Source organism: Oncorhynchus keta, chromosome 37, assembly GCF_023373465.1.
Source record: "Oncorhynchus keta strain PuntledgeMale-10-30-2019 chromosome 37, Oket_V2, whole genome shotgun sequence".
NCBI lineage: Eukaryota > Metazoa > Chordata > Actinopteri > Salmoniformes > Salmonidae > Oncorhynchus > Oncorhynchus keta.
Window position 1 is genome coordinate 26,688,731 of NC_068457.1, and position 14,098 is coordinate 26,702,828.

Sequence of the window (14,098 nt, forward strand, 5' to 3'; positions counted from 1 at the left end):
TACACAGTCCTTCTGGAAGAAGAGAAGATGCCAGGTACAATACTGAGAACAGGGCTACACAGTCCTTCTGACTGAGAACAGGACTACACAGTCCTTCTGACTGAGAACAGGACTACACAGTCCTTCTGGCTGAGAACAGGACTACACAGTCCTTCTGGCTGAGAACAGGACTACACAGTCCTTCTGGCTGAGAACAGGACTACACAGTCCTTCTGGCTGAGAACAGGACTACACAGTCCTTCTGGCTGAGAACAGGACTACACAGTCCTTCTGGCTGAGAACAGGACTACATAGTCCTTCTGGCTGAGAACAGGACTACACAGTCCTTCTGGCTGAGAACAGGACTACACAGTCCTTCTGGCTGAGAACAGGACTACACAGTCCTTCTGGCTGAGAACAGGACTACACAGTCCTTCTGGCTGAGAACAGGACTACACAGTCCTTCTGGCTGAGAACAGGACTACACAGTCCTTCTGGCTGAGAACAGGACTACACAGTCCTTCTGGCTGAGAACAGGACTACACAGTCCTTATTGTTTGCCAGCGGGGTTGCCAGGTTGTGAGAAATTCTGGTCCAATGGCTCCCCCAAACCAGCTCAAAACTAGCCCAATATCACACACCTGGCAACCCTGTCTAGTCTGCAGTTGGACACTGGTAAAAGACAAACTGTTGTTTTTTTATTATTGTGAACTAAATTGTTTGGTTATTGTGGTCTAAGCCCTTCATATGTGCTGTGTTCCTACAGGTCCCCTGGATGTGATTGATGTGGACTGGTCCAGCCTGATGCCCAAGCAGAAGCAGGAGCCCCGGGCGGCAGGGGCAGCTCTGCTCCGGTTCACCCCAGGGGCAGTGCTCCTCAGGGCGGGCGTCTCCAAGCGACTGGCTGGGCCCGAGCTCCTGGAGAGAGTCAGGGAGGTCTGCAAAAAGGAGCTGGACGACCCTAAAGGTGATTGGAGGAGATATTAGTACTATTACATACTGTACTCCATCTTTCTCCTACTGGATTATATTAGTACTATTACATACTCTACTCAGTCTTTCTCCTACTGGATTATCTTAGTACTATTACATACTCTACTCCATCTTTCTCCTACTGGATTATATTAGTACTATTACATACTCTACTCCATCTTTCTCCTACTGGATTATATTAGTACTATTATATACTCTAATCCATCTTTCTCCTACTGGATTATATTAGTACTATTACAAACTCTAATCCATCTTTCTCCTACTGGATTATATTAGTACTATTACATACTCTAATCCATCTTTCTCCTACTGGATTATATTAGTACTATTACATACTGTACTCCGTCTTTCTCCTACTGGATTATATTAGTACTATTACATACTCTAATCCATCTTTCTCCTACTGGATTATATTAGTACTATTACATACTCTACTCCGTCTTTCTCCTAATGGATTATATTAGTACTATTACATACTGTACTCCTACTGGATTATATTAGCACTATTACATACTCTACTCCATCTTTCTCCTACTGGATTATATTAGTACTATTACATACTCTACTCCGTCTTTCTCCTACTGGATTATGTTAGTACTATTACATACTCTACTCCATCTTTCTCATACTGGATTATATTAGTACTATTACATACTGTACTCCTACTGGATTATATTAGTACTATTACATACTCTACTCCTACTGGATTATATTAGTACTATTACATACTCTACTCCATCTTTCTCCTACTGGATTATATTAGTACTATTACATACTCTAATCCATCTTTCTCCTACTGGATTATATTAGTACTATTACATACTCTACTCCATCTTTCTCCTAATGGATTATATTAGTACTATTACATACTGTACTCCTACTGGATTCTATTAGTACTATTACCTACTCTACTCCATCTTTCTCCTACTGGATTATATTAGTACTATTACATACTGTATTCTCTTTCTCATACTGGATTATATTAGTACTATTACATACTCTACTCCATCTTTCTCCTACTGGATTATATTAGTACTATTACATACTCTAATCCATCTTTCTCCTACTGGATTATATTAGTACTATTACATACTCTACTCCATCTTTCTCATACTGGATTATATTAGTACTATTACATACTGTACTCCTACTGGATTATATTAGTACTATTACATACTCTACTCCATCTTTCTCATACTGGATTATATTAGTACTATTACATACTGTACTCCTACTGGATTCTATTAGTACTATTACCTACTCTACTCCATCTTTCTCCTACTGGATTATATTAGTACTATTACATACTGTATTCTCTTTCTCCTACTGGATTATATTAGTACTATTACATACTCTACTCCATCTTTCTCCTACTGGATTATATTAGTACTATTACATACTCTACTCCGTCTTTCTCCAACTGGATTATATTGGTACTATTACATACTCTACACCATCTTTCTCCTACTGGATTATATTAGTACTATTACATACTGTACTCCTACTGGATTATATTAGCACTATTACATACTCTACTCCCATCTTTCTCCTACTGGATTATATTAGTACTATTACATACTCTACTCCATCTTTCTCCTACTGGATTATATTAGTACTATTACATACTCTACTCCATCTTTCTCCTACTGGATTATATTAGTACTATTACATACTCTACTCCATCTCTCTCCTACTGGATTATATTAGTACTATTACATACTGTACTCCTACTGGATTATATTAGTACTATTACATACTCTACTCCGTCTTTCTCCTACTGGATTATATTAGTACTATTACATACTCTACTCCATCTTTCTCCTACTGGATTATATTAGTACTATTACATACTCTACTCCGTCTTTCTCCTACTGGATTATATTAGTACTATTACATACTCTACTCCATCTTTCTCCTACTGGATTATATTAGTACTATTACATACTGTACTCCTACTGGAATTTAGAACCATGTATAATATGACAAACATTATCCATACCATCTCTGTCTACTTTACAAGAATGTTAATGGAAGTATGCATACTTAGAACGTGGCTCAGTTGGGTGAGCATGTGTGGTGCTAGCATATGATAAAGCCCCCCAAGCAGTCAGTGTGGTGCTAGCATATGATAAAGCTCAGTGTGGTCCCCCTAAGCAGTCAGTGTGGTGCTAGCATATCATAAAGCACTAAGCAGTCAGTGTGGTGCTAGCATATGATAAAGCCCCCCAAGCAGTCAGTGTGGTGCTAGCATATGATAAAGCCCCCCAAGCAGTCAGTGTGGTGCTAGCATATGATAAAGCCCCCCAAGCAGTCAGTGTGGTGCTAGCATATGATAAAGCCCCCCAAGCAGTCAGTGTGGTGCTAGCATATGATAAAGCCCTCCAAGCAGTCAGTGTGGTGCTAGCATATGATAAAGCCCCCCAAGCAGTCAGTGTGGTGCTAGCATATGATAAAGCCCCCCAAGCAGTCAGTGTGGTGCTAGCATATCATAAAGCACTAAGCAGTCAGTGTGGTGCTAGCATATCATAAAGCACTAAGCAGTCAGTGTGGTGCTAGCATATCATAAAGCACTAAGCAGTCAGTGTGGTGCTAGCATATCATAAAGCACTAAGCAGTCAGTGTGGTGCTAGCATATCATAAAGCACTAAGCAGTCAGTGTGGTGCTAGCATATCATACAGCACTAAGCAGTCAGTGTGGTGCTAGCATATCATAAAGCACTAAGCAGTCAGTGTGGTGCTAGCATATCATAAAGCACTAAGCAGTCAGTGTGGTGCTAGCATATCATACAGCACTAAGCAGTCAGTGTGGTGCTAGCATATCATACAGCACTAAGCAGTCAGTGTGGTGCTAGCATATCATACAGCACTAAGCAGTCAGTGTGGTGCTAGCATATCATACAGCACTAAGCAGTCAGTGTGGTGCTAGCATATCATAAAGCACTAAGCAGTGGCAATAGAAGCATCTTTTGTATGTTGCTTCCATTCATCACTGGAAACATGCAGTGAGTCTAACCCAGCTCTCCGTCCATTCCTCCAGATGCTGACAAGCTGTTTGAGCACGACCTGGGTGCTCTGAACAAGGCAGCTCTGAACAGGAAGATAGAGAGGGCAGGTCTGCTGAGGAACCTGGGCCCCTGCTGTAAGGCCCTCTGTGCCCGCAGGGACATGGCCATCAGACGGCAGCTCCTCAAGAACGAAAAGGTGAGTGCTCCAAGAAAAACGACTTGTACCCAGAACCATAGACTATTCTAGACCATATACCAATTGACTAAGATGGCCCTCTACTGTAGGATATATGGAGGAATGGACTGGGAATATGTAGATAGTATATTATAATAGATGGAGCAATATTTTGACACACACTGCCTATCGCTGTATAGTAAGCTAACTCTTTCTCTCTCCAGGGCCTGGCCAAGCAGATGTACCCCAGTGTTCCTGTGGTGGACAGTGAGCTCTTCCAACTCAGCATGCGTCTCTTCAAGAAGACTGTAGCCGCCGCCAGAAGCAACCAGCCCCCGTTGGGGCCCCCAGCAGGCCCAGAGAAGGCCGACAAGGGGCCACCAGGGCTCGTACCGGCAGCTTCACCGGTAGCCAAGCCCAGTACACCACAGCCCCCCGAGATGTGTGTCTCCTGAGAGCGTGTGGGGATTATGGGTAAAAACAAACGCTGCATGATGAAACTGACCTGTGATCAGAAATTGAATCAGCTCTGACTACTAAGCCTGCTCTGAGTCCCTGCCCCCTAACTCTAAACCCCGCCCCCTAATGCTAAAACCCGCCCCCCTGCTATAGCTTTTTTTAATCACAAGGAAAAATCTAACAAAACGCTGAAACTCTTGTCAGTCAGCAGTGCTGTCATTATGGAAGACTGATCTGATCCACAAGTACTGTACTGCTTCTACCATAGAGACTATTGGAGATACTAGCCTATGGAGGGATTGATAGAGGCCTTGTACAATGTACTGTACCTTGAACTAGAAATGACAATGCTACAGGAGAGACGTGCATTTTCCCGAATAACAGTTGTTGTTTTTGTGTGCGATTGGATATTTGTTGTCGGAGGGTGATAAGTCTCCCTTTCGTAATGGCGTTGATTTATGTTTTTTGTTTCTTTTGTTGTGCATTGGTTTTTAAGACTGCATTAAAGTGGTTAGTTGTTCATTTGTAATGGCTCTTATCGTTGCTTTGTATGGAGTTCAGTCTCAGTGCCATGTGCTGCTTGATGTCATTTGTGTATTGTTCAAGAGACATTGACTTACATCCCCGATGGCACCCTATTCCCTATGTAGTGCACTTCTTCTGACCTGGCCCATAGGGCTCGGGTCAAAAATAGTGCACTGTACAGGGTGTAATTTGGGATGCACCCTGGCCAAACGCACTCAAATCTCTGAGTGACTTGTATGAATGTTTACTGTACTGCCTCGGCTACTCCACCCCGACATGAATACATTTCTCTTGAGGTCACTCGAAACTTTGGCAATGGCCTACTTTACTAGGACCTCTGGGTTAAACTCAGCCAACACACTCAGACTGCTGTGCCATAACAACACTCCAGTCTAGACTCTTACCGACAGGACTCTGGCTGGCCTGAACATAATCCCATCAGGAGATGGATTTGACTCTTAAAATATGATGACTCTCTGTAGCAGTGTTGAATTGTCTTCATGTATTCTGTTTGCAGGTTGAAAGATTACATGAATTGTGGTGGTAGGTCTAATTGAATGGATTCTGGTGGTGGGTGTAATTAGGGCTGGGCGATATACCGATATTGATGCATGGACCGGTTTGGGGTTTTATTTTACCTTCTATACCGGTATTTGAATGTATGGTTTGTTAAATGAGATACGTACTGTGTAACGTCCATTTTTATAGTTTACTACTTGAGTCTTCTCTCCCCATGCGGCTTTCCACACAGACCTAGCCCTGGCTCCACGTCCTTTCACTCAAGGAGCGCATTTGTTTTTCCTCGACCACGAGACACTTGCGTTTAGTCTGCATAGTCTATGCAGCACATGCAACAATGTTGATGATGACAACAATGCAGTTGTCACTTTGTGTCTTAATATAAATCTACTAGCATTCTATAATTACACTATTAGCTTTTTTTTACATCTGCAAACAGCTAGTTTGTCTTCTTAACAAGTGGTTCCTAAATCCTGTTAGCCGCTAATGCTAATCGCTAGCTAATAAATGTCCTAGTAGGAGCAAGCTTATCAGCCTGATAATACCAGTGATGGTGTAGACCTAAATCAGCATGTTTGTGCAACAGCATTTTCTAAATTAGAGGTAAACGCAAAGCAAGAACATGTTAGCTATTTCATGTAGCTAAGAGAGAACACAATGTAGCCAAAGATTAAAGGGCCCCCTAGGAAACACCTATCATCAACACTTTAGTTCCTACACTGTCACAATGACTCCTCCCTGGCATTTTCATTCGTTGTCATGTCAAACACTATATTAAAAGTGCCCACTATTATATAACTAGAATAGACATTCTATTTCCATGATTGCAACAGTTAAGTGTATTGCTCTAAATGCAAGTCAAATTGCAACATTTGGTTAAAAGTAAGTCCCAGATTGTTTCAAATCAAATTTTAATTGTCACATACACATGGTTAGCAGATGTTAATGCGAGTGTAGCGAAATGCTTGTGCTTCTAGTTCCGACAATGCAGTGATAACCAACAAGTAATCTAACTAACAATTCCAAAACTACTGTCTTATACACAGTGTAAGGGGATAAAGAATATGTACATAAGGATATATGAATGAGTGATGGTACAGAGCAGCATACAGTAGATGGTATCGAGTACAGTATATACATATGAGATGAGTATGACAAAGACAAAGTGGCATAGTTAAAGTGGCTAGTGATACATGTATTACATAAGGATGCAGTCGATAATGTAGAGTACAGTATATACGTATGCATATGAGATGAATAATGTAGGGTAAGTAACATTATATAAGGTAGCATTGTTTAAAGTGGCTAGTGATATGTTTACATCATTTCCCATCAATTCCCATTATTAAAGTGGCTGGAGTTGGGTCAGTGTCAATGACAGTGTGTTGGCAGCAGCCACTCAATGTTAGTGGTGGCTGTTTAACAGTCTGATGGCCTTGAGATAGAAGCTGTTTTTCAGTCTCTCGGTCCCAGCTTTGATGCACCTGTACTGACCTCGCCTTCTGGATGATAGCGGGGTGAACAGGCAGTGGTTCGGGTGGTTGATGTCCTTGATGATCTTTATGGCCTTCCTGTAACATCGGGTGGTGTAGGTGTCCTGGAGGGCAGGTAGTTTGCCCCCGGTGATGCGTTGTGCAGACCTCACTACCCTCTGGAGAGCCTTACGGTTGAGGGCGGAGCAGTTGCCGTACCAGGCGGTGATACAGCCCGCCAGGATGCTCTCGATTGTGCATCTGTAGAAGTTTGAGTGCTTTTGGTGACAAACCAAATTTCTTCAGCCTCCTGAGGTTCAAGAGGCGCTGCTGCGCCTTCTTCACGACGCTGTCAGTGTGAGTGGACCAATTCAGTTTGTCTGTGATGTGTATGCCGAGGAACTTAAAACTTGCTACTCTCTCCACTACTGTTCCATCGATGTGGATAGGGGGTGTTCCCTCTGCTGTTTCCTGAAGTCCACAATCATCTCCTTAGTTTTGTTGACGTTGAGTGTGAGGTTATTTTCCTGACACCACACTCCGAGGGCCCTCACCTCCTCCCTGTAGGCCGTCTCGTCGTTGTTGGTAATCAAGCCTACCACTGTTGTGTCGTCCGCAAACTTGATGATTGAGTTGGAGCGTGCGTGGCCACGCAGTCGTGGGTGAACAGGGAGTACAGGAGAGGGCTCAGAACGCACCCTTGTGGGGCCCCCGTGTTGAGGATCAGCGGGGGAGGAGATGTTGTGCCTACCCTCACCACCTGGGGCGGCCCGTCAGGAAGTCCAGTACCCAGTTGCACAGGGCGGGGTCGAGACCCAGGGTCTCGAGCTTGATGACGAGCTTGGAGGGTACTATGGTGTTGAATGCCGAGCTGTAGTCGATGAACAGCATTCTCACATAGGTATTCCTCTTGTCCAGGTGGGTTAGGGCAGTGTGCAGTGTGGTTGAGATTGCATCGTCTGTGGACCTATTTGGGCGGTAAGCAAATTGGAGTGGGTCTAGGGTGTCAGGTAGGGTGGAGGTGATATGGTCCTTGACTAGTCTCAAAGCACTTCATGATGACGGAAGTGAGTGCTACGGGGCGGTAGTCGTTTAGCTCAGTTACCTTAGCTTTCTTGGGAACAGGAACAATGGTGGCCCTCTTGAAACATGTTTGACCATATCGTGTAGCCCTACATGGCAGTGTAGAAATGATCTCAAATGCAGAAATTGATGAAAATTCAGACCTTTGGGGGGTTGAAGTGAACGGTATAACACAGAATGCAGAAAGACTCAGTATCTATGTGTTTCCACCCTAGGATCACTCACTACTCATAAAGCACATTTAGAACTTTTATTATTAAAAATCATAAAATTAATAAAGAAAATATCTTGCCCATATGGCCCAACCATAGGTGTAATTGAATGAATTGTGGTGGTAGGTTTACTGCTAGAATGAGAATATCAGGTCTACTGCAGGGTTTAACTGACCTCGCATGTAAAGAGAAAATAACTAAAAGCATCATACATGTGTTGTGGTACAGAGAAGAATGAAAAAGATCAGTTTTATATTTTACATGAAACCTTTATTACTCAGTAACCATCGCCTGTCCACCTAGCTGTCAATACCATGTGACTGACCATACCAAACATTGGTTGATTAAAGAAGGTCAACAGGAAACTGTCACTCACTTCTCTTCATGGACGCCATTGGACGGCGTCGTGTTTAGGATGAAGAATAAGACAATTCATGGAATTCAATTGTGAAATAACAGTTCTGAGGATGAGAAAGTGAAACCATTTTTTCCTTCTCCCAGGTACAGTGCCAATGTAGTCTAATGTACTGCCCTTACAGGTGGCAAACTGAGACGGAAGAGGAAGCGAGGCATCCCACTCCCTCACTTTATGGTTTATATACAGTCAAGGAACTAAGTAGACCAGACACAGCTGCTATGGCAATGGTGTCTACAGGAGAGCCACCCCTTAATAAGTAGAACGTAAACAGCCTGAGTAAGACATCTTTGTTCATCCACCTTCTTTGACATAAGTATTGGTATAGAAGAGGGTTGGCTGTATGCCTCCAATCCATATTGCCATGATCCCATATTATGTGTCTGGGCTGAATTTAACTGGATTAACCCTGAAGGACATCTATATATCTGTCTGTCTACTGTACGGGAACATGAGGTAAGACCCAGGGACTGTACACCCCATGACATAATACAGGTATAGTATTATCCACTGTAGTAGCTTCAGCCAATCAGCAGGAGTTACGCCACAGTGAACCTTCCCCCTGTCACCTGAACACAGGCATTGCAGACACTGACTCCTCCCACTCCTCCCACGCTTGTCAACCCTTTGAGGTCACAGAATCACACCATTTATATAGGTGGCGAGTCTTGAAGCGAGATGGAGTTGCTCTACTCTGTATGAGTGGATAGACTGGAGGGGAGAGCTGGGACTCTGATATTGTTAACTGGTTAGTGTTTCACTACCATCTCTATAACCTCGCATTCAAACTGATTCTGCTACGTTTCAATGGTGTGCTCAGCATTCAGTCTGGTTTAACCAGGCAACTGTCTCCCAGACCCACTTCAGTGTTAGTCCATAATGCAGACCTGCTTTGTGTGGAAGTAGTGCAGAGGGTGGTACAGTTTAGCACAGTATGTAACAGTAATCTCTGGTTTAAATAAAGTTATTATAATACAAAAAGCTTTGTTAAATAACATTAAAATGTGGCACTTAATTCATTGGTCGTATGGCGAATATAGCCATTAACCATGACCATAGTGTGTAACTCTCCATCAACTCGGTCCTCATGCCATTCATGGCCACCATGGTGACGGCTACCAGGAAGTAGAGGCATGTAGTACAGTCATCGCCCATGGTGACAGTTGCTAGGCAGAGGCAGGAAGTGTTGCTAGGTTGAGACAGGAATTACTGTCAGCCAGGTAGAGGAGTGACGATCATCCTACAGCAGATCAGCACGTTATATCAGACCAACCTGTAGTCTCCATCCCTCCCTGGCTTGAACCCGGATGGTGGGGATCACTAGTCTCTACTATGGCTCCTAGTTAGAGCAGCCAGGCTAGGCAGCTAGCTAGCTACACCCTCCCTACCTCTTCAGTAAACCACACACTGATTAAGATGCATCTTAGATTAGAGAGACATATTATTGTTGCAAAACAGTCTTTCTTTAGTGTCGCCGTCATTCAGTTTAGCAGGAAGTCCGGGCTCGGGTAGCCGAAGAGGCTGAAGTCTCCTTGGTACCGGCCGTAAAGCCGCCTGACGTCCCGCTTGCTGATGCCTGAGAAGTAGCGCTCCACCTTGGTCCGGTTGTAACGGGTGATCCCTGGGGGGATGGTGGGGTACGATACCAGACGCTCGATCCCGGCAGCTTTCAGGATGTAGGGGGCATCGCGTTCTAGAGTTTCGTGGTGCCCCACGACGCTGTACGTGATGTCACAGGGGGCGCAGAGTTCCGCGTACGTCACCCAGTGGATAACATGCTCCCCAAACTGACGGTCCATGCGGCGCCGCCCGGGCTCATCGCCCAGGTAACGGATGAAGTCCTCGAAGCGCAGGCCCGTAGTCGCCTGGTTGTCGTCGTTGTCACGGTGACTCTTACGGTACTTGCGGATGATGGCGGGAGCGATGTCGTGCTTGTACCAGGGCTCGAAGCGCGGGTTCTTCACAAACTTGTCCTTGAAGGCGGAGATGAGGCGCTCGAACGGGTCTCTGACGATGAAGAACTTGAAGTATGTGGCTAACCTGGCGAGAGAAAACAAAAAGCACCGTCCCATAGAATCAGAGCACCACAATGGAATACAGGGCAGGGCCAAACAAGTCAGTAAAGGTGTTCAGCAAAACTTAACGTTAAGCACAGCTCTATAACATTTGAGTCATTTAGCAGACATTCTTATCCAGACCGACATATAATTAGTGCATTAATCTTAAGATAGCAAGTGATTGGGTAGGTGTAAGCGATGGTAGCCTACATTACCATCTTATTACTTTATCCAATCTAACTAATTCAGATCTGTGATTACTTCAAGGAAGGAAGGTAGGATGCATTTCTGAAGTATTGAAGCAGGGCCTTAAACCTTTTAGTGATTTCTTTCTCCGTCAGAGAGGAGAGGCGGGGCAGTCCGTTCTTCTCATGGTCATGAACCAGGTTCTCTGGTATCTCCTCCACAGTGGAGAACTCTCCTGAGGGGCAAAAGGACAGCGAAGAACACTATTTTTTCGTCCTTCACTGGGATCGAGGCTACTACATCACTACAATTTACAGACAGATAAGCTTATGTTTTGAGTCAACTTTACTCATCATCATCACTCACTGACACTCCGTCACTGTCTTCCTTCCTCCCGTCCTCTCTCACTAACTCCCTCACTGACTCTCTCCCTACCGTCCTCCCTCACTGACTCTCTCCCTACCGTCCTCCCTCACTGACTCTCTCCCTACCGTCCTCCCTCACTGACTCTCTCCCTACCGTCCTCCCTCACTGACTCTCTCCCTACCGTCCTCCCTCGCTGACTCTCTCCCTACCGTCCTCCCTCGCTGACTCTCTCCCTACCGTCCTCCCTCGCTGACTCTCTCACTACCGTTCTCCCTCACTGACTCTCTCCCTACCGTCCTCCCTCACTGACTCTCTCCCTACCGTCCTCCCTCACCGACTCTCTCCCTACCGTCCTCCCTCACCGACTCTCTCCCTACCGTCCTCCCTCACCGACTCTCTCCCTACCGTCCTCCCTCACCGACTCTCTCCCTACCGTCCTCCCTCACCGACTCTCTCCCTACCGTCCTCCCTCACCGACTCTCTCCCTACCGTCCTCCCTCACCGACTCTCTCCCTACCGTCCTCCCTCACCGACTCTCTCCCTACCGTCCTCCCTCACCGACTCTCTCCCTACCGTCCTCCCTCACCGACTCTCTCCCTACCGTCCTCCCTCACCGACTCTCCCTACCGTTCTCCCTCGCTGACTCTCTCCCTACCGTCCTCCCTCGCTGACTCTCTCCCTACCGTCCTCCCTCGCTGACTCTCTCCCTACCGTCCTCCCTCGCTGACTCTCTCCTACCGTTCTCCCTCGCTGACTCTCTCCTACCGTCCTCCCTCGCTGACTCTCTCCTACCGTTCTCCCTCGCTGACTCTCTCCTACCGTCCTCCCTCACTGACTCTCTCCCTACCGTCCTCCCTCACTGACTCTCTCCCTACCGTCCTCCCTCACTGACTCCCTCACTACCGTTCTCCCTCACTACCGTTCTCCCTCACTACCGTTCTCCCTCACTACCGTTCTCCCTCACTACCGTTCTCCCTCGCTGACTCCTCACTACCGTCCTCCCTCACTGACTCTCTCCTACCGTTCTCCCTCACTGACTCTCTCCCTACCGTTCTCCCTCACTGACTCTCTCACCTACCGTTCTCCCTCACTGACTCTCTCCCTACCGTTCTCCCTCACTGACTCTCTCACTACCGTCCTCCCTCACTCACCATTGAGAACGATGAGGACCTTCTTCCATTGAGTGTTGCCCACTTTGGGGGTCTGGCAGAAGAGGATCTTGTGCTTGTCGCACACAAAGATGCGGTCCAAGACAAACTTGTTGATTGAGGTGTGAGTGAGGTTCTTGAGGGAGTCGTTCTTACACACGGCTGACAGCAGCTCCCGACGCCTCGTCTCCACAGTGTTCCAGTCTGTTGGGTTGGCCATGGAGGGGCCTACTGAGGACTGACACACACACACACTCACTTCAAGTAACTGATGATTTTGTTTCAAGGGCGAACACACGCAAACAAAACACCTACCAGGTTTGATGACTTGGGAGCTCTTCTGTCTGATTTCTGAGCTGGCAGTGATTTGATGGTCTTAACTCCTGGTTGAGTCAAACTCTGCATCTCAGTCTTCTCCCCATAGTCTGAAGCACAAAACACTAAGAGATCACAAGACAATTCCAAGGGGGATAGACTAGACATTTAAATCTAACAGCATAGCTGTTATTTACATTTACATTTAAGTAACTATAGCTACAACTCTAGCTGAACAATTACTGAAAGGTATAGACAGCTAGTATTGATGAGAAAAAAACAATCAGGTTTCAGTATGATAACTTACCATCCGTGGTTCTGGCGTTAAAATTGATAAACTTGTTGGCAAACACGAGGATGAGCAACACCCAGCCGCAAGCCCCGACGAGCAGCCAGTGGTGCCGCATCGTTATTTGCATCACCCGTGGGCCATCGAAGTAGTGACGGTACCTGCAGAAACAGCTGTTTAGCAATAGCAGGTAGTCTTTCTCGGCAGACTCTGCACAGATGAAAGGGGGAAACCTTACTATAATATTTGGACTAACTAAGGTTAGCTAGTTATCATAATCTTTGGACTCAGACCGGCAGAGGAGTGGCACAGGGACAGTGAGGAGAGACTAGTTACTTAGCAGGCTACCTAGCTAGCTTAGCATCCATAGGCTACCATTTCAGCAGGGTGTAAAACTACATGACCATTTATGCCAATAACCAACTAACTATAGGCGTGGTCAAAACAACTGTCCCTACTGAAAGACAGGGCGAGATCAATTTAGCTCAGCTAGCTGGCTAACTTCGGTTAACGTTAGCTACTGTTAGCTTGTTGCTGTTTGCTCGCTAGCCATAATTCTGACCATTCCGAATAGTGTAGAAAGCTAGGCCTGCTCCTGAGTACGTTTGACTTGATCAGGAAATTATCTGATAGCTAGTTTCCCATTGGACAAATCAAATGTGATGTCTTACCTGCTGTGTAATTGCAACTAATGCAATAGTAACGTTTCTTGTGATGTTCGCGTACCTGTCCCGTTATCCATGTTGTTGATGCATAAACACAGACCAATTTCGCCCTCTAGCGTTCAAATGTTTACACCGCACAACGTAAGACTGGACAAGAATACCCGAGAACTAGCTTTGCAACTGGCCAGTGATATCATATGCTCCTGTATTTAAAAAATAAAATAAAAAACTCCAC

The 14,098-nt window shown here is 45.4% G+C and overlaps 2 protein-coding genes across 5 annotated transcripts; one reads left to right on the top strand and one right to left on the bottom strand.

Annotated features, from left to right (window-relative positions):
- The first annotated feature begins 17 nt into the window (after positions 1-17).
- LOC127916801 (zinc finger CCCH domain-containing protein 13-like) lies at positions 18-5,140 on the top strand. The gene is made up of 4 exons (XM_052500042.1): positions 18-34; positions 746-946; positions 4,010-4,173; positions 4,377-5,140. Exons 1-4 carry the CDS (start codon positions 28-30, stop codon positions 4,605-4,607), a joined length of 603 nt encoding a protein of 200 aa, XP_052356002.1. The 5' UTR covers positions 18-27; the 3' UTR covers positions 4,608-5,140.
- Positions 5,141-8,670: 3,530 nt separating this feature from the next.
- chst10 (carbohydrate sulfotransferase 10) lies at positions 8,671-14,045 on the bottom strand. Of its 4 annotated transcripts, none has more exons than XM_052500044.1 (6): positions 13,870-14,045; positions 13,217-13,359; positions 12,910-13,019; positions 12,598-12,832; positions 11,210-11,315; positions 8,671-10,877 (listed from the first exon to the last, which is right to left on the bottom strand). In XM_052500044.1, the coding sequence occupies exons 2-6, from the start codon at positions 13,326-13,328 to the stop codon at positions 10,319-10,321; spliced, it is 1,122 nt and encodes a 373-aa protein (XP_052356004.1). In that variant the 5' UTR covers positions 13,329-13,359; positions 13,870-14,045; the 3' UTR covers positions 8,671-10,318. The 4 variants fall into 4 exon arrangements, with proteins under 4 accessions (XP_052356004.1, XP_052356006.1, XP_052356003.1 ...); XM_052500046.1 differs by having other exon boundaries at positions 13,925-14,026; XM_052500043.1 differs by lacking the exon at positions 13,870-14,045 and adding an exon at positions 13,547-13,787.
- Positions 14,046-14,098: the final 53 nt, after the last annotated feature.